The sequence below is a fragment of the Giraffa tippelskirchi genome, chromosome 11 (assembly GCF_054371585.1).
Source record: "Giraffa tippelskirchi isolate mGirTip1 chromosome 11, T2T-mGirTip1v1.2.pri, whole genome shotgun sequence".
NCBI classification, from domain to species: Eukaryota; Metazoa; Chordata; class Mammalia; order Artiodactyla; family Giraffidae; genus Giraffa; species Giraffa tippelskirchi.
Genome location: NC_137285.1, coordinates 29,621,969 through 29,648,835, shown reverse-complemented (window position 1 = coordinate 29,648,835; position 26,867 = coordinate 29,621,969). Strand labels below are relative to the sequence as shown.

At 36.2% G+C, this 26,867-nt stretch overlaps 1 protein-coding gene across 2 annotated transcripts in view; it reads right to left on the bottom strand.

The window, feature by feature from the left end:
• GRIA2 (glutamate ionotropic receptor AMPA type subunit 2) overlaps positions 1–26,867 on the bottom strand; it is a 172,796-nt gene that overhangs the window by 16,450 nt on the left and 129,479 nt on the right. For both annotated transcript variants that reach the window (XM_081539063.1, XM_081539064.1), the window contains exons 7-12: positions 26,254–26,421; positions 25,887–25,991; positions 25,079–25,189; positions 23,067–23,273; positions 22,205–22,575; positions 17,501–17,699 (exon numbers count right to left, since the gene is read on the bottom strand). In XM_081539063.1, coding sequence (XP_081395189.1) covers positions 17,501–17,699; positions 22,205–22,575; positions 23,067–23,273; positions 25,079–25,189; positions 25,887–25,991; positions 26,254–26,421 — 1,161 coding nt within the window. The remainder of the gene's footprint in view (positions 1–17,500; positions 17,700–22,204; positions 22,576–23,066; positions 23,274–25,078; positions 25,190–25,886; positions 25,992–26,253; positions 26,422–26,867) is intronic.

Below are 26,867 nucleotides of genomic sequence, written 5' to 3'. Positions count from 1 at the left end.
TATGCACAAAAATACAATTCACATACACAAGAAATGCTGGGTCCCTTAGCTTATCAGTATGAATGTCTTTAGTAAATCAAAGATATAATATTTTCTACCTTTCTTAATCTCGAATATTACACTACTAACCCAACTTGGAAAAAATGAATTGAAAGTCATTCAGTTGTGTCCGACTCTTTGCAACCCCATGGACTATACAGTTCATGGAATTTTCCAGGCCAGAATACTGGAATGGGTAGACTTTCCCTTCTCCAGGGGGTCTTCCCAACCCAGGAATCGAACCCAGGTCTCCCACATTGTAGGCAGATTTTTTTACCAGCTGAGCCACAAAACGCTTATTGTATTTACACTGTTATAAATTATTCAGATAAAAAAGATCAGTTATTTCATCACTGGGCTTCTCTGGTGGCTCAGATGGTAACGAATCTATCTGCAATGCGGGAGACCCGAGTTTGATCCCTGGATTGGGACGATCCCCTGGAGAAGGGAATGGCAATCCATTCCAGTGGTCTTGCCTGGAGAATTTCATGGACATGGGAGCCTGGCAGGCTACAGTCCATGGGGTTGAAAAGAGTCAGACATGACTGAGCAACTAAAAATTTTACTTCATTATTAAAGAATTGCCTTCCCTATAAAAGGATTTAGCTCAAGTCCCCATTCTTTGGCCATGTCAAGAATGAAAGACTAGTAAGAAAAAATTACTTGAAGCAGCATAGTGTAAGACAATGACTTTATACATAGTTAACTTCATATATGTATGAGGATACTAGCCATATTAAATGTGAACTATATTATACAACATTAAATACCGTTGAACCGTGACCAACATGGGTTTGAACTATGAAGGTCCACCTAGTGGATATTTTTCATTAAATGCATTCTATAGTACCATAGGGGCACAAAGAGTTGGACACAACTGAGCAACTGAACATGCATGCACAATACTATAGGATCCAAAGTTGATTGAACCTGCAGCTGACGAACCATGTATTCAGAGGACAGACTGTGAAATTATAAGTGGATTTTCAGCTGCATGGAGTTGGGACCATTAACCCCCAAGAGTCAACTCTATACCGTATTATACTAGCCACCTTAAAATTGCTATGCATTTAATATGTATATATCTCATCATTTTAATGATTGGCATAAATATTCATGCCTGCCTCTAATTTTATTTTAACACTAATATGAAAAATTTTATTTTTAATCCTGGGCAACATTTTTAAGAAGAAACATCAACCATAAGATGAGAGAGATCTTATAAATTTTAAATACTACAAAATATTCCCTACTAAGACAGTGTCTTTTCTTAGTTTTTGCTTGTTTTATTTTGTGTGTGTGTGTGTGTGTCTTATCTCAGGGCAGGTTTTTTTTCTTTTTTCCTTTTAACTGTGGTAAGAAAAAAATACATATGAAACCTATCTTTGTAACAAGTTTGTGAGTATATAATACAGCATTGTTTAAGTACATGCACATTGTTGAACAGAAGATTTCTAGAACTTTCCCATTTTGCACGACTGAAACTATACTCATTGATCAGGCTCATGTTGAAGCTTTTTTAAGGCTGAATAATATTCCATTGGGCAATATACTACATTTTTAAATTTATTTCATCTTTTGATGGATATGTAGCTTGTTTCTATCACTTGGCTACTGTGAATAGCATTGCAATGAATGTAGGAATGAAGATATCTCTTCAAGATGCTGATTTTAATTATTTCGGATAAATATCAAGAAGTGGGGTTGCTGGATCATGCAGTGGCTCTATTTTTAACTTTTTGAGAAAGTGCCATTCTGTTTAATATAGGGGCTGCACAGTTTTGTATTCCCATCAAGAGCTTGAATTTCTACACAACCTCACCAACACTTTTTTCTCTTTTCTAATGGTCAACCTAACCATTATGAGATGGGATCTCATTGTAGTGTTGATTTGCATGTCCATAAGGATTAATGGTATTGAGTACCTTTTCATATAACCTGCTGACCATTTATTTGTTACTCTTCTTGGGAGAAATGTCTATTCAAGTTCTTTTCCAGGTTTTAAATGAGGTTATTAGTTTTTGCTATTGACTGGTAGGAGTTCTTTAGATGTTTTGCATATTAATCTTTATCAGATTTGCAAGTATTTTCTGCCACTCCATAGATTGCTTTTTCAGTCTTTTGTTTCTTTGCTGCACAAAAGCTTTTAAAATTAATGTAGTCCACTGGTCTAATTTTGCTTTTGTTGCCTATAAGCCATGAAGCTTATCTCCTTTGTTTTCTTATAGGAGATTTATTGCTTCCTACCTTACTGAAGCAATAAATCTTTTAAATAGTTAATTTGCTTTGAGTTGGTTTTTGTGTATTGTATAAAGTTCTTATTTTATTCTTGTGCATATGGATATCCAGTTATATCAACATTGTTTTGAGGAAACTATCTTTTCCCCACTGTGAAGTTTTGACACCTTTGTCAAAGATCACTTCAATGTACATGCATGGGTTTGTTTCTGGGATATCTCTTTTGTTCCATTGCCCTCTCAATGTGTCTTTATGCCAGTGCCATAATGTTTTGATTACTGTACCTTTGTAAAATGTTTTGAAGTCAGGGAGTGTAAGACTTCTAGCTTTGTTCTTATTTCTGAAGATTGGTTTAACTATTTCTGATTCTTTGTGTTTCCATATGAATTTTAGAAATTTTTTTCTATTTCTGTAAAAAAAAAAACACAACTGACATTGGGATTCTGATAGGGATTGATCTTAATCTTTAGATTACTTTGTGTAGTATGGACATTTTAGCAATATTAAGTCTCTCAATCCATGAATGAAAGATGTCTTTCCAATTATTTGTGTGTTCTTTATTTCAGCAATCTTTGGAGTTTTGGGCATACAAGTCTTTTACCTCCTTGTATAAGTTTATTTTTAAGTATTTTATTCTTTCTGATACTATTGTAAATGAGACTTTTTCCTTAATTTTCTTTTCAGATCATTCATTGTTAGTATACAGAAATACAACTGATGTTTGTATATTGGTTTTGTATCCTGAAAATTTATTCAACTTATTAATTAGTTCTAACAGGTTTTTTTTTTTTTTTTTGTGGAATTCTTTAGGTTTTCTCTATATAAGATCAAGTCATCTGTGAACAGAGATAATTTTACTTATTTTCCAATTTGGGTGCCTTTTATTTCTTTTTCTTGCTTAATTTCTCTGGCTAGAAGTTTCAGTATTACATTGAAAAAGAGTGACAAGAGTGGGTACCCCTGTCTTGCTACTGATTTGGGAGAAACTATTTCAAGTTCAGCACTGATTGTGATGTCATCCATGAGCTTCATTGATGAATTTTATTATGTAGAGATAATTTCTTTTTATTCCTAGTTTACTGAGTGCTTTTATCATGAAAGTGTGTTCAATTATGTCAAATGCTTTTTCTGCTTGTACTTAGATCATCATGTGATTTTTATTCTTTATTCTGTTATTGTGATAAAATCACTCTAATTGATTTTCATAGGATGAAATTTCTTTGCATCACAAAGATAAATCCCACTTGGTCATGGTGTATGATCCTTTTAACTTTCTGTTGAATTCGCTTTGCTACTATTTTGCTGAAGATTTTTGCACCTATATTTATCTGGGATATTTGCTTGAAGTTCTCTTTTTTTGTTGTCTTTGGCATACTTGGCATTGTAAAATGAATTTGGAAGTGTTCCCTCCTCTTCTGTCTTTTGGAGGAATTTGAAAATTGCCATTAATTCTTCTTTAAATGGTAAAATTTTCCAGTGAAGCTGTCTGAAAGTGAAAATGAGAGTCGCTCAGTCATGTCTGACTCTTTGCGACCCCATGGACTATACAGTCCATGGAATTCTCCAGGCCAGATTACTGGAGTGGGTAGCCTTTCCCTTCTCCAGAGGATCTTCCCAACTCAGGGACTGACCCATTGATCTCCCACATTGCAGGCAGATTCTTTACCAGCTGAGCTATAAGGGTGGTTGTGTGCTTTTATTTATTGGAAATTTTTATTATTATTGATTCACTCTCCTTACTAGTTATATATCTATTCAGATTTTCTATTTCTTCAGGACTTAATCTTAGTATATCTTAGTATATGGTATATTTCCAGAAATTTATCCATTTCTCCTAGGTTAATTTTTTGGCATATAATTATTCACAGTAGTCTCATAGTTTAAAAAAGTCTGTGCATTAGTTGTAATGTCTTTGCTTTCATTTCTGATTTTATCGAATCTTTTCTATGTTCTTCTTAGTTATTTTCTACTCTTTTACTTCCTTTGTACTTTATGTTATGGAAGCTACAAATTATCTTTATATTGTATATCCATTAACATATTTTATAGTTATAGTTATTTTATAAAGTTATACTTTAACCTCTCAAATTAAAAGATACTTATGCATCACTATTACAGCATCATAGTATTCTGTATTTATCTATATATGTACCTTTACCAATGAGCTTTGTACTTGCATATGCCTTGTGTTGCTATCTAGCATCCTTTCATTTCAACATGAAGGACCTCTTTTAACACTTTCTGCAAAGCAGGTGTAGTGCTGATTATCTGTCTCAGCTTTAGTTTACCTTGAAATGTCTTTGTTTCTCCCTAATTTTTGAATGAGTGTCTTTCTGGATACATCATTCTTCGTTAGCACTATCTTTTTCCACCTCTTTGAATATATCCTCTCACTCCCTCTGACCTACAACCTTTCTGCTGATAAGTCCATTAGGAGTCTTATGGGTCCTCATGTATATGTGGCAAGGCACATTTGTCTTGCTGTTTTCAAATTTTTCTTTGACATTTGATTATAATGTTTCTTTGAGTATGCTTTACTTGAATTCCTCCTATTTAAGATTCTTTGGGTTTCATAAATCTGGATGTCTATCTCCCTGCCCTCTCCCATCAGATTTAGAAAAATGTTTTTCTAAATTTTTATTTAAATTTAAATGTTTTTTTTTTTATTTAAATAAGTTTTCTACCCCTTTCTCTCTTTTCATTCTGGAATTCCTATAATGTGTGTATTGATCCCCTTGCCAGCATTCCACAAGTCCCTTAGGCTTTCTTCACCTTTTTTTCATTGTTTTTTTTTTTCCTATTGATACTCTGGATACATTGAAATGACTTAAGTTTGCTGATTCTTTCTTCTGCTTGATCAAGTCTGATGTTGAATCAGTATAGTGAATTTTTTAATTCAGTCATTGTAGTTATTTTCAACATTTGGTTCTTTTTTATATTTTCTACTTCTGTTAATGTTCTCATTTTGTTCATCCATCATTTTCCTGAGCTCTTTGAGCATTTTTGTAACAGATATTTGGAATTCTTTGCCAAATTATCCAGGTATCTCCATTTTTTTTTTAAGTTTGATTTCTGGAGATTAATGTTTTTCCTTTGAGCCACATTTTTGTTGTTTTTTTCTATGCCTTATAAGTTTATGTTGGGATCTGTGCCTTTTTTAAAAACAGCCACCTCTCCCAGTCTTCATGGATTGACTTCATATAAGGATAGAACTTCACCAATCACCCTGGCTAAATATTCCAAAGGCCTCTTAAACATTTTCTGTGGATATGTCTTCTTTGGACTTATATGTGCCAATTTCCAATCAGATGGATTTGCAGGAAGCTTTTTTCCAGGGTTCATAATCTCTTGCTCCTTTGATGTCTGTCTGCAGTAACGCAGGTTCTCTAGAGCTAGAATAAGCCATCCAGCTCTGTTTTATTATCTGTAGCCTCCAGGCTTATTAAGCATGCTAGGCCCAAGTCAGGAAATGCAGTTTCCAAAGCACCCCACAAAAGGCCAGAACATCGCAAGCACACACCAGTCTTCTTCCAAAGGCAAGGGGGTGCCCACCAAGCTGCACGGGTCTCTGTCTGCTGGACGGCAAGTCTCTGAAGCAGCAGTAAGCTATCAGCTCCCTCTTGTTCTCAGCAGCCCCCAGGCATCTAGCACATGCCAGGTCCCAGCAGTGCTCTGAGCAGGCAAGACAGAACCAGTTCCTTGAAAAGGCAAAGAAATGGACCCACACTCCAACTTGTTTGCTCCTTCCCTAATGGAAGCTCGAATTAGGGGTTTTTCCCATTTTACCACATTGAGCTGGAGAGGAAGGTCTATGCTGAGTGAGTGTGCCAGGTCAAAGTGAAAGTCACTCAGTCATGTCTGACTATTTGTGATCCTAGGGGCTGTAGCCTGTCAGGATTCTCTGTCCATGGAATTCTCCAGGCAAGAATACCAGAGCTGGTTGCCATTCATTCTCTTCTGCAGGGGATCTTCCCGACTCGGGAATCAAATCTGGGCTTCCTGTATTGCAGGTGGGTTTTTTACCGTCTGAACCACCAGGGAAGCCAGGCCAAACCTTCAACTTTATTATCAGAGATCCCCAACCTGATGCCCTTTTTAGTGCTTAGATTCAGGCAAGATAGAAATAAACCAGTTCCTCCAAAAAGTCATAACATGAAAATAGTCAAGTAGTCTCTCTCTCCCTAGAAAGAAACCAATAGCTATGTGTTTCTTCCCAATGTTGATGTGCTGTGCCAGGGAAGTCACTGCAGCCAGTGAGGCCATGAATTTTCCTACAGGGTTTGACTGGTTGGTTTCACACTCAACTTGGTTTGCAGGAGCCTCTTATCTGTTTTCTCACAAAGAGAGTCAATGTACTGCTGTTGAGTCTATGTATCTGGGAGAAAAAGGGAGGGTCTGGATTTTTCCAGGCAACCATCTTCTGACATCACCTCCTTGGATCCTTGTTTCCTTAGATGAAATACTTTAAAAAAAAATTGTAAACATATTTATTTATTTAGTGGCAGCACTTGGGATCTTTGCAGCAGCATGCAGGATATTCAGTTGTAGCATGTAGACTATTTGTGGCATATAGACTCTTTAGTTGTGGCATGTGGGATCTGGGGCTTCCCTGGTGACTCAGATGATAAAGAATCTGCCTGTAATGCAGGAGACCAGGGTTTGATCCCTGGGTTGGTAAGATCCTCTGGAGAAGGGAATGTCAACCTCACTTCAGTACTTGCCTGGAGAATTCCATGGATAGAGGAACCTGGCAGTCTATAGTCCATAGGGTTGCAAAGAGTCAGACATGACTGAGCAACTAACACACACACAGAGACACACATGGGATCTAGTTCTTTGACCAAGGATTGAACCCAGGCCCTCTGCATTGGGAACCCAGAGTCTTAGCCCCTGAACCACCAGGAAAGTCCCCTTAGATGCAATTTTAAATATCAATTTGGGGAACCTGACAATATCTGACTTTGCTTGACTTTCCCAATTGCCATTTTATTTCTAAAATCTCATTACTCTGTGAACATAAGTAATCACATTCACTAGCACCTTGGGTTTGATCATCACTCACAATGATCAAGGACAAAATTGTACATTGGAAGGATGAAGTAAAAATTACTTTAGTATCAAGTTTTCCTTCAAATATCAAAAGTATAATTAAAGAATTCTCAAAATTTTACCAACAATATTTATATCTAGTCCAGATTTTGCTTCCAGTATATTTAAATAATTGCAAATTTTCTATTTCTTTTCTCTGTACAACTCTTGGACTGTGTTTGTTACCATGGCAACTAGTTCAGAATATCCAGTTAGACAAGCATGATGATTCTTTTACTTAAGCACAAAAAGTGAATTAAAAACCAAGTCATCTAAAGTACTCGCACAGGTGTATACTGATATTTATCTTCTCTTAGGCATCTAAGCAGGAATTTTAGAAGAGTTTTGAGATAAGAGATTCGTCTCAAATATATGGACAATGATAGAAAGCCTCCTATAATTTGGTAAGAGTCAGATTATCTATCCAATGGATAATGTGAGCTTTCAACTCCCTTTTGAGTCACAAAGGTGGTCTCTGAATGAAATCATCAGAAGCACACTGATTTGCTGAGAATTGCTATCGAAAGAAGAAAAGGACCAAAATGACAGTTAGTCTTGGAGAAGCTATCATTTTGCATGATAATTGTAATTCAGCAAGTAAACATACCCTTCCATAGTGCTTTCATCCCAAAAGCACCATTCAATATGGTCTTGCATACATTTCTTTCTGAATTTGTAAACTACTTAATGAAACGCAGGCCTTTAAACTGAACATTAGATCTTAAAGGAAATGTGAATCAATCTTTTAAAATGTTGACCTTTCCTTCTGTTAAACCACCACCTTTAGCTGAATAAGAGAACACAGGCTTTCCCCAGGCAGCTTAGGCTAAAAGTAGCCTTAAAGTCTTTAAGAACTCAATCTTGTCCTCAGATATTTTGTGGAATGGTGAGAACATTTAAAATGTCAGAGAAACAAAATGCCAGCTAGAGAGGAAATGATTTCAACCAGTTCTGGATTATCTAGAGAAACCTTGAACATGCAGAGTTGTCAGCTGTAAAGATTTTTTATGACTAATCAAGCTCTCCAACAACAAGAAAAGAAAACCTAAGGAAGAAAAATCTGTAACATTATGACTAACCATGCCATGAGTGACTTACAACATAGCCATACAGTGCTATTTGTTGCTAATGTATTCACATTCAGCATTTATTTAGTCCTGAGTATTTTGAAACTATTTAAAGAGTTAAGCATAACTGAAAGACTTATAAAGGGTTCATTTTAATATTAGTCAAATACATATGGCTGCATCCATTTCATCTTCATAATATTCTTTCAAATAATATGAAGTGGATATATTCATATACACAAAGCTAGAAATAAATATGTATATATTTACATAAACAAAGCTAGAAGTATGTATATTCTACCCACATAGAAATAGGTGATATATAAGAAACTATGGCTGAAAAATCTTTAGCTATTTACCAGAAATAATGAAATAAGTATGGAGAACTACCACAAATTAGTGAAGTCTGTTCTATAAAACATAAATAAAGGAATCATGCTTGTATTCCTGTTAAACACAAGTGGTTAGTGGGAAAAAAATGCAACTATAATGAAAGAGAACTTAATGTAGTTCTCTAGGAAGCTGCTATAATGGTTCAAATATTTTTATTTATAAATATATTTCAATCAATGTTTTACATATAAACATAAGTGTGTCTTATGCTAGGGAAGGAATTAAAAACAGGTCACAGCCTTTAAAATGATAAATTATTATAATTCTCTTGTATTTGTAATTATTATATAGTAAAGAAAACTTTCAAACCAGTCCTTTCACTCAGGTAAAGACACCTGAATAACACTACCTATTTATCTATCATTTATACTATTTGTAAACCATGTGAAAAGTTTACAATGCTGGGTAACAACAATATACTTTTATGGATTATTATCAGACAAAATTGATCTTCTGAGAGTGGCATAATTAACTTAATTGAATACAAAGAGGATGCCTTTATTTTAACAATATTTTTAAATCTGTTCATTGCGACACCAGCATAATTAAAGGAGATCATACTCAGAAACACACTGTCCTTCATCCTCCCAGAGGAAATAAACAGATTGCAGTGTGGGGATTTAGGATAGGTGTGAAGTATTTCCTCTCTGCAAGTTAATACTTTTGTTTCATGGATTGACAGGCCTATGATTGGTTTATTTATCAGGCCATTTTCTATCCCCCACATATGTTTCTGTAGGAACACAATGCACATAGTTCTTACAGAATCCTTCTCTACACACACTCATCTAATTCAAGATCTGTCCTCTTTTATTGAAAGAAGGAATTATCAAAATGTGAAAGTCTAAAAATAGTGGTTTATAATTGAAAGCCTAATTCTTTCTTAATTATAGGTGTGTTACAGTGGTGCTATAATTAGGGAGGATTGACAGCTCCAAAATAACTCAGATTTTATCATTCACTCTGTACAAGGATGTATATGGGTTCCAAGCACAGAAAACTCTGGAAAAGTAAGATGCAGGGTCTATTTCCTCACATCTCTTGTTGATTACAAGATTGCCCTCTATTTACTCTCTGTAGTAGCAAAAAGCAAATATTTCATTCAAGCTTGTTTCGCTGATTATCACTGAAAGAACATATAGATTTTTAAGTTAGAAAATTTGCAGCTTAAATTGGAATTCTAAATATAAGGCACACATACTGACTTCATTAAACCAATATTAATATAACCCAAAATTATCAAATTATGTAACTGAAATATGAAAATATTTTAGATTTAAACTGAACATTTGTCATCACCTTAGAATCAGACACGACTGAGCGACTTCACTTTCACTTTTCCCTTTCATGCACTGGAGAAGGAAATGGCAACCCACTCCAGTGTTCTTGCCTGGAGAATCCTAGGGACAGCAGAGCCGGGCGGGCTGCCGTCTATGGGGTCGCACAGAGTCAGACATGACTGAAGCGACTTAGCAGTAGCAGCAGTATGACAACAAAACAGATTCTTATAAATGAGAAACAGATTCTTATAAATGAGATGAAATAGTCACCTTTTAATTTGATATAAGATGCTTTCATCCCTTCAAAGATATATCTTTAATTAATATTGAGACTGAAGACTGTAATTCTGAATTCTGTTTTAAAACTGGCCCTTTAATCTAAACGGTCTTAAACATGTTATTTTCCATCTTTTAGCTACTTGTATATCTTTAAACTTTAGACAAAAACCTAACTTATCAAATCAACTTCTCTAATGGCTAAATTTAGAGCTCTTGTTGTGACAAGAAACAAAAGTTGACTTGATAAACACTGAGATAGCAGAAAATTTAAAATAGCATAAATAATAAAACCCCACTTCATAAACGCATTACAAAGAAAAAGCTATCACTAAAGCCAAATTAAGTCATATAAGGAAACATAAAATAACTGTTAGAATCTTAAAGACCAACAACTGAGACAAGTTTTCTTCTGCATGTAATCGGCTGTCTCTGGCATGAAAGTGGCAGCCAGAGAACAAAAGCCAGCATGTGTCTTCAGTGTGGGACATGCCCGTTCCATCTGCATCCCTGCTCCTGGCAGTCTGGGTGCCGTGATGGTCACTCTCCCAGCTTTCCGCCTGTCCTGCACTCGGTTTACAGGAGCCCCAGATGCCCCTAAAGATAAATGGCAGTTGAGAGAGAGGATGTCCCAGATGTGTGATGAATGTTAATTTTAGGAATGCATGGAGTGTGGTGTGCACACAAGGAAATTTCCTTTGTAACACCTTCTGTCTTAAGCTTAGAAATTTGACCAGACGACTGTTAATACATTGTAGTATAACCTAGCGATTAAAGGGAAAAACACGTCAAGGAAAACAACTACATTTTGCCCTTGTCATGTCTATAAATTAGCTTCATCTCACTCAGTGCATTTGGAGTTACACTCTATAAACAGAATTCTCTTTTAAATGGGATCTGCAGTCAATCTTCATATCTGAATGCAACAAATCCTATGAGAAAAGGTATGAGATGTGATGGGTACTGCTATAAAGACAGACCATGCCTGAAAATATCTTTAAGAGTCAGAAGCAAAATGAAGACTGCTCTCACTATGGTCACCATGGTACCCAGTTACCCAACACTAATTCAGTTATGGGCTTCCCTGGTGGCTAAGAACCCACCTGCAATGCCTGGGACCAGGGTTTGACCCCTGGGTTGGAAAGATCTCCTGGAGAAAGGATCACTCATGAATTAGCAGCACCTTTTAATTTAACCTGAACTTTTAAGAAACATACACTTTGTCCATATAGTCAAAGCTATTGAGAGAGTCAATTCCTAGGCATGTTGATAAGAAGTCCGGGGTCCTCGAGGAGGAGAGAGGGGTCTGGGGCTCTCGAGGAGTTTTATAGGGGTTTGGAATTCTCAAGGAGGAGGAAAGGACAAACTTTTTTTCCTACATTCCTTAGTAAGGACTATATAACAATAATGTATCCTGCTCCAGTACAGTTTCTCCTTGAAAACCTTCTGACTAATCCTATTATCTTAAAATGTATATTATGGGAGTGGGTCTGGTAAGATCTTTCTATTGTTAGTTCTACTCCTGTTATCTTAAAATGTAAATTGTGGGAGTGGGTCTAGTAAGATCTTTACAACCTTGCAACATTCTTTTGATTTATTATAACCAGTTGAAAAAGTATATAACTCCTTTTTCTAATACTAGTGAGGGGGGCACTCTCTAACCCCCTTCTGATGTCTATGTCAGAAGCTTTCTCTGTCCCTTTTTCACTTTAATAAAACTCTGCTACACAAAAGCTCTTGAGTGATCATGCCTGGTCCCTGGTCCTGAAGCTAAATCTTCTTTGGAGATCACAAATCAGACATTGTTCATCGTAAGCTGTCACTATGGTCTTTCCAGTCATAGATGTAAGAGTTGGACCATAAGGAAGGCTGAACACAAAAGAATTGATGCTTTCGAATTGTGATACTGGAGAAGACTCCTGAGAGTCCCTTGGGCAGCAAGGAGATCAAACCAGTCATTCCTAAGGGAAATCAACCCTGAATACTCATTGGAAGGACTGACGGTGAAGCTGAAGCTCCAATAATTTGGCCAACTGATGCAAATAACCCACTCACCAGAAAACACCCTGATGCTGGGAAAGATTGAAGGCAAGAGGAAAAGAGGGCAGCAGAGGATGAGATGGTTGGATGACATCACGGATTCAATGGACATGAACTTGGGTGAACTCAGGGAGATGAAGAGGGGCAGGGAGGCCTGGTATGTTACAGTCCATGGGGTCGCAAAGAGTTGAACATGACTTAGTGACTGAACAACATCAACAATATTTTCTGTGTACTACTTTCTCAAATGACAACCATACCCTGTTTTCATGGAGGATATTTAACATGGCAAGCTCCTGTTCACTTGGGTGATGTGTGCTGTTAGCCTCCCTTTACTGCAACAAATAGAATAGTGTGGCTTTTAAGTACTTTTGAGCACATACCCCTCCTTCTGAAGATAAGGAGAAGCTGACTACTAATGCTTCATGCACTGAAACCTAGTCACCTTGATTCACCATAGCTCCTTTCACAGGTATATGGAGAAGAACTGTGAGGCACCGATTGCATTTCTACCAATATAATCCTCTAACTTGACATAAACAAGCATAGAGGGGATTGAAATAGAGCATGAAAGCAGTGAAATCTAGAGACTTTTCTCCACAAGGAAAAACAGTGTACGAGAAGAATGTTTTAGGAGTAAAACACTTCAGCACGCACGTTACCTGCTAGAATTTGGTCAAATACTCACATTTAGTTTAATAATGCGCAATATGCAAACAAAAATGATCACTCTGACTATCAGACAGAAATACTATGAGATTCAGAGACAATACATAAGACTCTGCCTTGGGAAGCTATACTAATAAAAGTTATCAGGTTGTCTAGAACTATGGACAGAGGATTGTAACATTGTACAGGAGGCAGTGATCAAGACCATTCCCAAGAAAAAGCAATGCAAAAAGGCAAAATGGTTGTCTGAGGAGGCCTTACAAATAGCTGAGAAAAGAAGAGAAGTGAAAGGGAAATGCAAAAAGGAAGGATATATCCATCTGAATGCAGAATTTCAAAGAATAGCAAGAAGAGATAAGAAAGCCTTCCTAAGTGAACAATACAAAGAAATAGAGGAAAACAATAGAATGGGAAAGATTAGAGATATTTTCAAGAAAATTAGAGATACCAAGAAAACATTTCATGCAAAGATGGGCACAATAAAGGACAAAAATGGTATGGACCTAACAAAAGCAGAAGATATTAAGAAGAGGTGGCAAGAATACACAGAAGAACTATATGAAAAATATCTTAATGACCCAGATAACCATGAAGGTGTGATCACTCACCTAGAGCCAGACATCCTGGAGTGCAAATCAAGTGGGTCTTAGGAAGCATCTCTATGAACAAAGCTAGTGGAGGTGATGGAATTCCAGTTGAACTATTTCAAATCTGAAAAGATGATGCTGTGAAAGTGCTGCAGTCAATATGCCACCAAATTTGGAAAACTCAACAGTGGTCACAGGACTGGAAAAGGTTAGCTTTCATTCCAATCCCAAAGAAAGGCAATGTCAAAGAATATACAAACTTCTGCATAAGTAATGTTCAAAATTCTCCATGCTAGGCTTCAACAGTACATGAACCAAGAACTTCCAGATATTCAAGCTGCATTGAGAAAAGCAGAGGAACCAAAAATCAAATTGCCAACATCCTCTGGATCATAGAAAAAGCAAAAGAATTCCAGAAAAACATCTACTTCTTCTTCATTGACTATGCTAAAGCCTTTGACTGTGTGGATCACAACAAACTGTGGAAAATTCTTCAAGAGATGGGAATACCAGACCACATTACCTGCCCAATGAGAAACCTGTGTGCAGGTCAAGAAACAACAGTTAGAAATGGACATGGAACAACGGACTTGTTCCAAATTGGGAAAGGAATACTTCAAGGCTGTATATTGTCAGCCTGCTTATTTAACTTCTGTGCAGAGTACATCACGTGAAATGCTGGGCTGGATGAAGCACAGCTGGAATCAAGATTGCTGGGAGAAACAGCAATAACCTCAGATATGCAGATGACACCACCCTTATGGCAGAAAGTAAAGAGGAACTGAAGAACCTCTTGATGAAAATGAAAGAGGAAAGTGAAAAAGCTAGCTTAAAACTCAAGATTCAAAAAACAAAGATAATGGCATCTGGTCCCATTAATTCATGGCAAATCGATGGGGAAACAATGGAAATAGTGACAAAATTTATTTTCTTGGACTCCAAAATCACTGCAGATGTTGACTGCAGGCATGAAATTAAAATACACTTGCTTCTTGAAAGAAATGTTATGACCAACCTAGACACCATATAAAAGCAGAGACATTACTTTGCCAACAAAGGTCTGTCTAGTCAAAGCTATGGTTTTTCCAGTAGTCATATATTGATGTTGGGCCATAAAGAAGGCTGAGTCCCGAAGAAACGATACTTTTGAACTGTGGTGCTGGAGAAGACTCTTGAGGGCCCCTTGGACTGCAAAGAGATTAAACCATTCAAACCCAAAGGAAATCAATCCTGAATATTCATTGGAAGGACTGATGCTGAAGCTGAAGCTCCAATACTTTGGCCACCTGATGCGAAGAGTTGACTCATTAGAAAAGACCCTGATGTTGGGAAAGATTGAGGGCACGAGGAGAAGGGTACAACAGAGGACGAGATGGTTGGATGGCATCACCGACTCAATGGACATGAATTTGAGCAAACTCTGGAAGATGGTGAAGGACAGGGAAGCCTTGTGTGCTATAGTCCATGGTGTTGCAAAGAATCAGATGTGATGGAGGGACTGAACAATAACAACAAGATAATCAACATCACTTCTCTATTACTCCAGAGAAAGTAAGCTCCACAATCCTATACAGGCAAACGACACACTACAGATATGTCAAGGTTGTTTGTGTGTGTGTGTGTACTGCAGTGGGAACCACAATATTGTGGGGTTATTGAGCTGAAACACAAGAGTTGAAGTGTCCTTTGCCCAGAATTATCTAGCCTTTCATCCTGTCTCCTGGGAAATTTACATATTCTATTCATGAAATCTTGGCCATGTGCTAATTAAGGCATATGTTTCTATGGTTGAGTTAAGGTATACTGAAAAACTCTGAGATTCTGAACGTGCAGTTATTGAGAATAGCTGGTCCCAAACAAGCTAATGAGAGTAACTCTCAACAGACAGTGTCTGGAAACAAGGTTATTTTAATCAACATAAGTAGCAGTAAGTAAACCATGATATAACAAGTCGCTTCATTGATCTCATTTACTTAGAGAGGGAGGAATACCAATAAAATATATCAATAAAATAAAAGCAAGCCATATTGGGATACAAATAACTTTTAAAGGTTTCAAAATATACTAATTGAGAATCATGCAATATTCTAATTTATTTAATAACTCCATTGTCATGATCAGGCTAGAGCACTACATTATGTTAAGAACTACAGTATACACACATTGCAACTATTTTCAGCAGTAGGAGTAAACTGTCATTAGCAGCAAAACTGCATTGCAATATTCACAAGTTGCATTAAAGTCAAAGCAAAGTTGCTTACAAAAGGAACACAGTCTTGGCTTACACTGCAGTGACTAGCGGAAGGGCCAGTGTCCTGCTGCCCCACTCACATCCAAATTACTATCTGTTGTCAGCAGTCTGACAGAACCACCTTTTCTCTCATCACATCTGGAGCACAACTGATGGTATTTGGAAAAGACACCAATGGTAATGCAGGATGAGACAGTCCTCAAACCACAGTGCACTACTTCAGCTGGAACCTGAAAGCCCTAATCTTCATTCAATCTCAGATACACTCAAAGATGCTTGTGGATTATTAGAGATCATCATATGCCATCTATTTGGCTTAATGCCAAAGTTTATCAGCTTTATTTCAACATTTTAATAGAATAGCTCTTACAGAGAGATAAGAGCATAAAAGAAGTGAAGTTGCTCAGTCGTGTCCGACTCTTTGCGACCCCATGGAGAGTAGCCCACCAGGCTCCTCCATCCATGGAATTTTCTAGGCAAGAGTACTAGAATGGGTTGCCATTTCCTTCTCCAGGGGATCTTACCAACCCAGGGATCGAACCCTGGTCTCCCACACTGCGGGCAGATGCTTTACCGTCTGAGCAACCAGGGAATCCCATTAAGAGTATAAGGAAAGAAAATTATACCATCAGCCTATTGGGCCGGTTCCTTTAGACAAAGAACATAGGGCCACAGATCTTTCAAAAGCTAAAATACATTTAATAGACACATAATTATTATTCCCATTTTAAAAATTAGGAGGTTGAAGGCCTTTGTAAGCCTTTTCTTGGAGGGTTTAACAGGAAACCCAGAATTTCCACATATGAACATAATCTATTTCCTGACATAGAATTAACATAACTGACTTGACAGTCAGTTCTCAACTGTAAATTATGTAAGATAATTGACAGTCAAGTTTATTTAACATAAAGCAAACTATAACACCATATTCTTTTAAAAATAATCATTTAATTTTAACTAGACCTTGCTTAAATTTTCTCCCAAAAGTATAATTAATTTTTATAAAAACTAGATTTCTTTACAACATAGTGTTTTTCTCCAAAAGAGTCAGGAATCAAAAAAAAACAGATAGTGCCAAATATAGGGGTGGGGAGGGTAGGGAGCATAGAGGGGTAGAGATAAGGTTAAGAACAGAAATAGAAAACAAACTTATGGTTACCAAAGGGTAAGGTGGAGAGGAGGGATAAATTGGGATTTGGGGATTGATAGATATAGATTACTATATGCAAATTTGATAAACAACAAGAACCTACTGTAGAGCACAGGAAACTCCACTCAATTATTCTATAATTACCTAAATGGGAAAAGAATTTGAAAAAGAATATTTACGTGTATATGTATAACTGAATCACTTTGCTGTATACCTGAAACTAACACAACATGTAAATCAACTACACTCCAATATAAAATAAAAATTTAAAGAAGAGGAACAAAAATAGAATTAGAGACAGAGATGGAAGTAACTTTCACGTAGCACCTTTGTATCGACCATGGGAGAGGCAAGGAGGCACAGAGTTTAGGTTGGTTCAATAGTAAGACCAAAACAAGAACTTACGAAGCAGAATCTCTTACCCTGAAAAATTCCTTGGTGGAGCCAGAGTCTAATGTTCCATAAGCAATTTCTGTTTGCTTAGAAAGATCCTCGGCACTTTCGATGGGAGACACCATCCTCTCTACAGTCAGGAAGGCAGCTAGGTTAGCCGTGTAGGAGGAGATTATGATCAGGGTAAAGAACCACCACACTCCTCCAACAATGCGCCCAGACAGGGATCTGATAACAAGTACGAAATGGATTTGTAAAGTGAAACGAATGACCTCCTAAGGAAACAAGTTAGCAGTATTATGCAAATTTTGATTTATAGGGAAATATTTGACTTCATATTTTTCAATATATCTGCTAGTTCATGAAACATAAAATTATTGAAACTTCTGGGAAAGGATTATAGATTCGCTAGATCTGATGAGCTATCCAGAGGCAAAACTGTAGATTCCTGAAGTTCTTTCACAGTTATCATGGCTACATGGGTAATCTTGTAACAAGCAATTTCAAGAAATGTGCGAATAATTTTTCCAACGTTTATACTATTTTATCCACTCATGATATAACTAAACAAAGAAGAGAATCTAAGATCAACAGCAAAACTCAGAACAATGCTGACAAACAAAATCAAATATCAAAAATAAAAGTATGCACCACAGATACGGCTTTAAACACCAAAGAAACCCTCCATTTAATCCATCCAATGAAGTTTCAAAACCCTCAAAAAAGGTCCAAAATTTCATTAGCATTTTGTATGTGCAGAAACATAGATTTTAGCAATAGTACAGGATAGAAATGGAAAAAAATGATACTACAGAGTATGACACAAAATACAATTCTTAACAAATAAAAATCTGATGCTTCAGGAATGAACTGTTATATCCCTGTTCCTTTGTGCCTCCTGCTTAAGGAAAAAAGAAAACTGAAGGAAAACAAATCAGACATTTAAAAGTTTGCCAAAATATAAATTTCTAGTTTGAAAAATAATAAAAATAAAAATATTTCTGTGGCCATAAATTCTTACATAAAATACTTTTCAAAAGCTTGATCTATTTTAAACCCTAGATAGGTAAGTATAGATGTGTAGGTATAGAAATAGATAACTATAGATATGTAGATATAGAAGTAGATATATAGGGTGTTATTTGGTAAGATTTGGTGGGGTTCCACATATAAAGGTATTTGAGTAATATTAAAAAAAACAATAATTTTTTTCCTTTGCTAATAACTCTATTATGTCTAACAATAAACCCTTCTATAGTGAAGAGGTAACACTTCTAAATATTTAAATTATGAAAATGTGCCAATTTATGACTTAAACTAAATTTTCTCACAATTAATAATAAGAAATACACCTTTCGATGAAACACAGATACTATATCAATTATCAGGTAACATCTGTATAATAAGCTACTCGAGAAGTGAAGAAAAGCAGTGAAGCTAAAAGTAAAGATTTTTTAAATAAAAACATCTGCTGCTAAAATAAAAGAGAAAAAGAAAGAAACTTCACAGTCAATGAAAAATAAAAACAATATGATGAAGAGCCTTTACCAGTCTCTAAGAGATGCAAAAAATTAAACAAATATGATAGAATGGAAAAAGTTAATTCTCACATATTCTGAAAAGAATATTAAGTACATTTTAGATTTGGAGAAACTCTATGTAGACAAAGCCACTGTCAAAATGTTCACTGTTTATTCCGTCACAATAGAACATATAATTGTCATCTCATGTACCTTGTATTTAAGAAGGCAGATTCAGTTGAAGCCCTTAAAAAAAAATGGATCTCATTGCCTTGGACAGTATACATTGCAGGTTTATTTGCAATAAATTTTAGAATCATTTTTATAAATCATTCTGTTTCAGTTGTAAGATAAACACAAGTTAAAAACATAATGTTGCTCCCTAATTCAGTACTTAGGTCAGATTTAATTAAAGATGCTCGTTTTTTGAAGTATGCAAGATAACCCCCAAAGCTTATATAACTTGTGCATCATTCAAAACAGAAAATTATTGAGCAATTAATTATTTACTTGTTGATATTTTCCAAGGATGAACTAATGCTTCTGAATGAGTTCCTGAGAAATTTTAAATAGAGAAGCAAATTAAATGTTATGTTTTATGGTGACAGATAAAAATGGTTTCTCTTAGTAAAAACAAAACTTTCATTTCTCAGTGTCTGCACTAAAGCAGCAAATAAATGTACATATTCTATCATTTTCCTAATCTCTATTAAATAATTAGCTTAACAAAGAAATCTTTTAATCATTCGAATCACTTTAGGATATTGGGGGAGAAAACAGAAGTAAGCCAGAGAATAAGAGTCAACTTTATACCTTTTTGCTCTCATAATTCTGTGGTTGTAGTCTTCACAAAATTATAGTTATACTCTAAACCTAATTTCAGGCAATGGCCAATTCACTTCACATAATCATTCTAGATTAAAATTTAAATGTGTTCTATTCGTATAAATAAAAGTTCTTATATTTTATTGAGAAAAAGATGATAAATAAAAATATTTTAAGATATGTAAAGTGATCTGTGCATTTCATGCATTACTATTAATATTATTTTAGATACTAAGCTGCTCTATCCTCCTTTCCTAGAATTATCATCATTGCATTCTAAAACATGATAGTTTGGTTCCTTTAAAAAATCCTTAAATTTTCCAATATTAGGCAGCATGTTCAGTTATTAAATGCACATATAGCCATAAATTGAAAGGTGCATATGCTGAAAAATTTTAATAAAGTGAATTCTCCTTACATATATATGTATATGTCTATACATATATATCCCATGGCAAATAAAAGATAACAAGGAAAACATGTTATCTAAAATTGATATATCTTACCAGGAAATAAAAATTATTACATGTGAAAGCGTAGTGAGTCATGATTCATGAATGAAACCATAAGCAAATAAAAATGGTCATGTTTTAGGAAGCAGGCTCTGTTAGAAAGTTGAATGTCAATATGTCACGGTGGACCCTGGAAAAACAGATTGTTAAATGTGGCTTGTACTCCAGCCCCTACATGTAAATGTGTTTTCTTCTCCTTGATAAGCACTGGACACCAAAAGAGTGACCTTCAGAGACCTCGTACATGAGGAGCAAGGCAAAAAAACCTGAGAGTTCATTGATTGGCACCTAGGTCAGTATGTCCTATGTCATAATGAAACTTCATAAGCTCCTCCTGCTTATTCACAAGGCAGAGGATACTTTGTGGAACTCTAGGATAATTGCCTTATATCTCAGGGCTATGGTAACATCATACTTCAGTAACCTTCTTTCCAAAGATGAATCATTTATTATTTATGAACCAGAATGTTCTCTGGGATTCCAATCTGGTTGGTATTTTCCTTTTTCATCATTAGAAACTTCTTTTTATGTCTTCAACTTAAATCAGATAAACTAAATACAGAGACAGAACTATGAATCTTGCTTTACCAGAGATCATCATAATCATAAAGATGATATATGATAATTATTATCATATATTATGTGTAAAACTTATGTCTCTCTATATATGCAGTACAAATACCCACGGTTTGGTTCAATATAGTGTAGTTCCATAGCGAGGCCACAGAAAACTTGATGGAATTAAGAGTTTTCAGATTCACAAAGTTCATAAAAGACATTCCCTACTATTGGAAAAGTAAGTTATTGATGCTTTCTGCAAACATGATATATTTCCTTTACCTCACTGGAGGAGTATGCAAAAAGACTGTAAAAGATACAAAATGTTTTTTGAGCTTCATATATAGTTTTTTGAAGTTAATTATTCTTAGCCCCCAAATGCTCAAAAACTAACAGTAATGAAATAGCATTTAAAAAGCCACCACCTCTGCTAGTTATTAAGATATCCCATAGAATCAAAGGATGTTACTTGAACACAAACTAAAATGTGCCAGTAGATCAATAATCATTTAGACTTTAAATGTGAAACTAATCACATCAGAAAAGTATGGTTTATTCCTCTAAAGAACCAGACATGGCTATTATTCTGACTCATGTATGCAACATGCACAAAGGCAATGTGTGTTTTGTGATATATCTATTCTATTTGAGCATTCTAGGGCAGGAATTAAAATATCATATGACTGGAGTTGTACGAATTTTTTCCATCCTGTGTGCATTACTATTTAATATGGCACAAATATTTGTAATGAATCAGTCATTATCATCCCAACTATTTATTTCTAGATACTTGAAAGTATTTTATCATACATTCTTTTCAACTCAGCAACCTAACCTTTAAAAAACAAATTTTGTAAATATTTCTCCCGTATCATTTCCATGAGCTAATAACAACAACAACAACAAAAAGATGAGATGTGTGAAATGAAGTTTTGTCGCTTTTTAGTTAGTAAGTAATGTTGCCCATTTTCCCAAATACAGGTCTGTGGATCAACACACAGATGACTGTAAAATGAGAATATGCAGCAAAAACACGGTACCCCTCCAAGAAGGCATGTAATGATAGGAACCTTATGCATTTTATAGCCTCTCCATGGTGTGTACAATTTCACCAGGGAAATACAGGACCAACATTCAAAGAACATTGCTCAAATATTTCACAGGCTTACGCCGATGGTAAAAGTCTGTCCTTAAGAGTCTTAACACTGCTTGGACAGACAGCCGGCAGCTGCTAACTTCTTTACAGTGAATTCATAAACACCATGAATGTCCACTCGAGACCTAAAATGCACAAAGTTGAAGCAGGCGAGTAACCAACCTTGGCGAAATATCGCATCCTTGCTGCATAAAGGCACCCAAGGAAAACCAGAGACTATTAAAAATCCCAAATTCATTAGTTGATTCACTACTTTGTGTTTCTCTTCCATCTTCAAATTCCTCAGTGTGCCACTCGTAGGGGCTAAATCTGCTGACCAGGAATAAAACTACACTGACCCCAATGTAGGCAAAAACAATGCACATCCAGATCTCATAGGCTAAAGGATCAAGAAATGAAAACACTCCTGGTTTGGACTTCTGAGGCTTCTTGATCATGATAGAGATCCCGAGGCTCATAAAGGGCTTTGAGAAATCGATCACCTCCTCTCTCACAAGGGTGATGGTTAACGGAGCGATTGCAATATCAGCTTTCTGCAAGGGAAACAAAGGACAGTAATAGAACCAGGACTCCCGGGCAGGAAGGAATCGTAGTTATGCTATTGGATCAATGGGTAGGACAGGAAATTAGGATATGGGAATGAATATTTCCCTGGTGGAATCCCAGGAAATAATAAACAGAAGAAAAGCAATTTGTTCCCCAAATATTCCTCCTTTCCAATAAATACAGAGAACACCCTTCTGGCTTGATTATGAGAACTACATCTGTATCCATGCCTTTGCGATCTTTGAAAAATGCATATGGCCCATAGGCTTCAAGACAGATGTAATGCCTGTCTCCATTTGCATGTTTGCTTCTGACTTCATCCTTCATCTTCAAATATTTACAAGGAAACAAGACAGTATTCCTAGAGTAACGTGGGAAACCAACAGCCTCAGACGTTGGTACTTTGCATGGAAGGCAAGCATTCCCTCAACAAGAGTTCAAATGGAATGATTTTATCTGTAAGAAGAGTGGTACTTACCCCATATACAAGTTCTCCAACCATCCCATTCCAAATTTTCGTGTCTGCATCCCTGGCCCCATACTTGCCATCCCCAACAATGGTCAACTTGTATTTGAACCCACAATGTTTGGCGATTTCTGCAGCCAAGTCAACACAATAGCCCTCATATCTCTCATTGCCTTCAAGCATCTCATGATTTTTCTTCATCATAACATAGGGGGATTCCTATACAGAAAGAAAGTGCTTTAGGTGATCAAAACAGTTGTATGAATTATCTGCTCTCATTGATTCAAATCTTCTGGTTTAATTATTTTTAATTATTACCTGTTAGCTAGAGACATTGTAGAATACAGATAGTGGAAAATATGAGGAAAAATTAATAATAAAATTTCTGAACAAAGGTCCTCATATATCTTTCATTATATTTCACTTATATTTCATTAATATGGCTTGTACCTGGCCATACCAAGTAAACAAGAGACTCAAAAGTTAGTATATCCCCATGTTATGTTTGTAATTCCTAGGGCTTGCTGAAAAATAATGTGGTTCAGCATCTGTTTCAGTTAACTCTGGATTCACCACTGTCTTATTCTAAATTAGGGCTACCCTGACTCCAAAGAACCATCATTCACCCAAAACCCTGGGTCACTACTAGTTCAAGGATAAGGTTCGTGTTCTAATCAGGTTCATGGCCAGTGATGTGCAGACTGAAAAAGTTGTTGCCATGGTGATTACAGATCGTACTCTCTCAGACTTGAGATCAAACTTCCTTTATAAGATAATATCCTAGAATTATGCTACACAGATAGCTAGAGAGTAGCATTCCTCTGCAAACACCATAAAGAAGAAGCATGAAAAAATGTAACACCAGTCTAATTTTCTCCACTGGAAAGTGGCACTAAGGATTTGTGAGGCCTAGTGAGAGAGCTCTCAGCAGCATGATTAAGGCAAAAACCCTCAAATACCTAGCTTACATCTATTAAGACTTTTCAAAGTGCCAACCAATGTTCTTATTCAAATCCCTTACTAGCCTAACTATACCTTCTTCTCAATATTGTTACCATAATGAATCCCACAAATTCACTGCATCACAGCTTAGTGAAACAAAAAAAGGCTATTTTGTTGCAAAATCCTACACTATTAGTGAACCCCATTTCATTTCCTCCACTTTATTATATTAACACTTGTCCTGATGACCTACATCTCCCAACCATCTATCCAGAGCCTCAGTGTTCAAGATCCACTTCATTGTTGTCATGCCATCCAACATACGTTTACTTAGCACCAGCTACATGCCAATTACTATGTGGAGATTTGGGGTTAAAAAGAAAGGAGATCACCCTTGTCTTTCACAAGTTCCCCTTTCCATAGGAAGATAGAGAAGTTGACATTAAACCATGTATTAATAACAAATGTAAGGACAGAACTGACACCATTATTAAATCATGTAACAAATGTAAGGACAGAATAGACCCAGGATAGTGCGGGAGTGGAAAGGTGAAACATTGATGGATACAAGGAAGGCTCTTCCACACTTTTCCCAGATGTTCACACGTGTAAGCACCACATTGCGTGCATGCTCAGTTGCTCAGTCATGTCTAACTCTTTGTGACCCCATGCACTGCAGCCCGCCAAGCTCCTCTGCTCATGGGATTATCCTGGCAAGGATATTGGAGTGGGTTGCATTTCCTCCTCCGGGGAATCTTTCCTACCCAGGGATCAAACCCACATCTCCTGAAACTCCTGGCAAGCAGATTCTTTACTACTGGGCCACCTGGGAAACCCCAAACACCAGGTTATGAATTATCTATAAAGCTGAAGTTGATTCTTGAAGAGGAGAGGAAATATTTTGAATGCTTTAGCTCATGTTTGTGATCCCCTTAAACAGAATAACATGCAACAAATGACTAAAACATTCAAAAGCATCACCATATCGGTTATTGTCCTAAAATATAAGCAGAAATACTAGCTGGCAGATGTTTTTCTGAAGAAAAAAATAATGTCAAACAGAGGCATATGTAGCTAATTACCAAAATAGTAGTGACAACAACAGTCTTATTCTCAAGCCCAGAGGTATCGTTTCCAGAAGGGAGTTCAGTGAGGGTAACAACCATTTTGTCAACTTCGCTCCAGTAGCCAATCTGAAAAAGGACACAGAAAGAGTGCACTTGGATACACAGCCTTTCTATCACCAAAGCACTGAGATATTTTCAAACCCATGTCTGAATCGGAAATTACACCTATCCTAACTAGACTTGTCCTAAACACATAGCTTTGGAAATCCTAGCCACAGCAATCAGAGAAGAAAAAAGACACATATCTTTTAGGTATGTGAATCAAAAGAATAGAAAGGCACTGCAAAAACTATTCCTAAAAACAGCTTGTCTCTTCATTTTCACTTTTCATACTCTCCAAGGGTACTTTTCATGGGAGTGATCATATAGAAACATAAATAAAATTCAAACAATGGCATTTTAGCCATAACAGAAGAAAAAAAATGTTGACTTGAAAGTTACATGCACATTTCACCGGCTATGTCTGGTCTCCAGAACCATAATCTTTCAGCTATAGTTCTTTTTCTTCTCATTAAACTCTTTCTACCTCTGTCTAAAAAAAAAAAAGTATCATCATTTTATTTATAGTTATTTTAAAATTGTTTCAGTATTACTTACAAGAAATAGATTTTATTTAGAACAAAGATTTTAAAATATATGTTCCTGGAGTTGTGGAGTCTATCTATGTGAACACATGTCTCCAGGACTCTGGAAGATGAGGTGGTGGGTCCACTAACCCACCTCCTCACACAGACAGAAAGCCCTCAATTTACTAATGATTTACCTTCCGGGGCCCATTCGTTTTAAGCTCCATGATGTTAATTGTATAATTTATTCTTTTTCCGTTCTGGTCAAACTTGATATTTCCTGAAAGACCTTCGACCTGCACCTAATAAGGAAATGGGAAAAGATACAGTTATAAATTCACTTCAACCAGACACAAACGGGTTGACCAGAAGACTCTCCCAGGATGCAAGTCAAGAAAATGACACTCATTAGTTTTCTTTTTGCTCTTCAACCTACCTTTGTGTAGGTAGGAGATAATATTCCCTCTACATAAAACAGAAGGTATAAGATAAGAATGACTAGTTCAGCAGGAAAAAAATAGTGGCCAGCCTTAAGTTGCATCGCAATCATTTTGAGTGACTGACCTGTTTGAGGGCCCTTTCTATTTCTACACCTTGTCCCCAGGGCACCGCTGGGTTTGCCAGACAGTCTCCTGCATTTCCCCTTCTGGAGATTTCAATTCTCTGCTTCCGTAGGTTTCGAAAAGCTTCAGTCATCACTTGAACAGCGTCATATGTCAGAGCAGAAGTATACTGAAAAGTATCACATATTTCATAAGAATGGGAGAAAATTCAACAATGTCCTGTGCACTGGCTAACAAAATTCCAGTTGCCCACCATACGTGCCATGTCAGAGTCCAAGAATTTAGACACAATTTCTACTTCTAGAACCCTCAGAATCTAAGAGGAGTAGTATAGAATATTGAAACTATGGATGTCCCCTTGATTCTAAACATTTCAATTATATTAACATCTCATCTATTTAAGGTTGATGTTTTCTAGTTGTGTTGAGTTTTCATTTTTCCAACTAGTTTCTCATTGCAGTATCACTTTATGGCCTGATTTGGTGATACACGGAATTATGAACTTAACAAAACAATATTTCTCCACTGTCTGAAGAGAAATTCAACTGGAAATACGGGAAGAATACTGATTAATTTCAGGATCCCTACTCTCTAATTCCATCCTAATGATGCTCA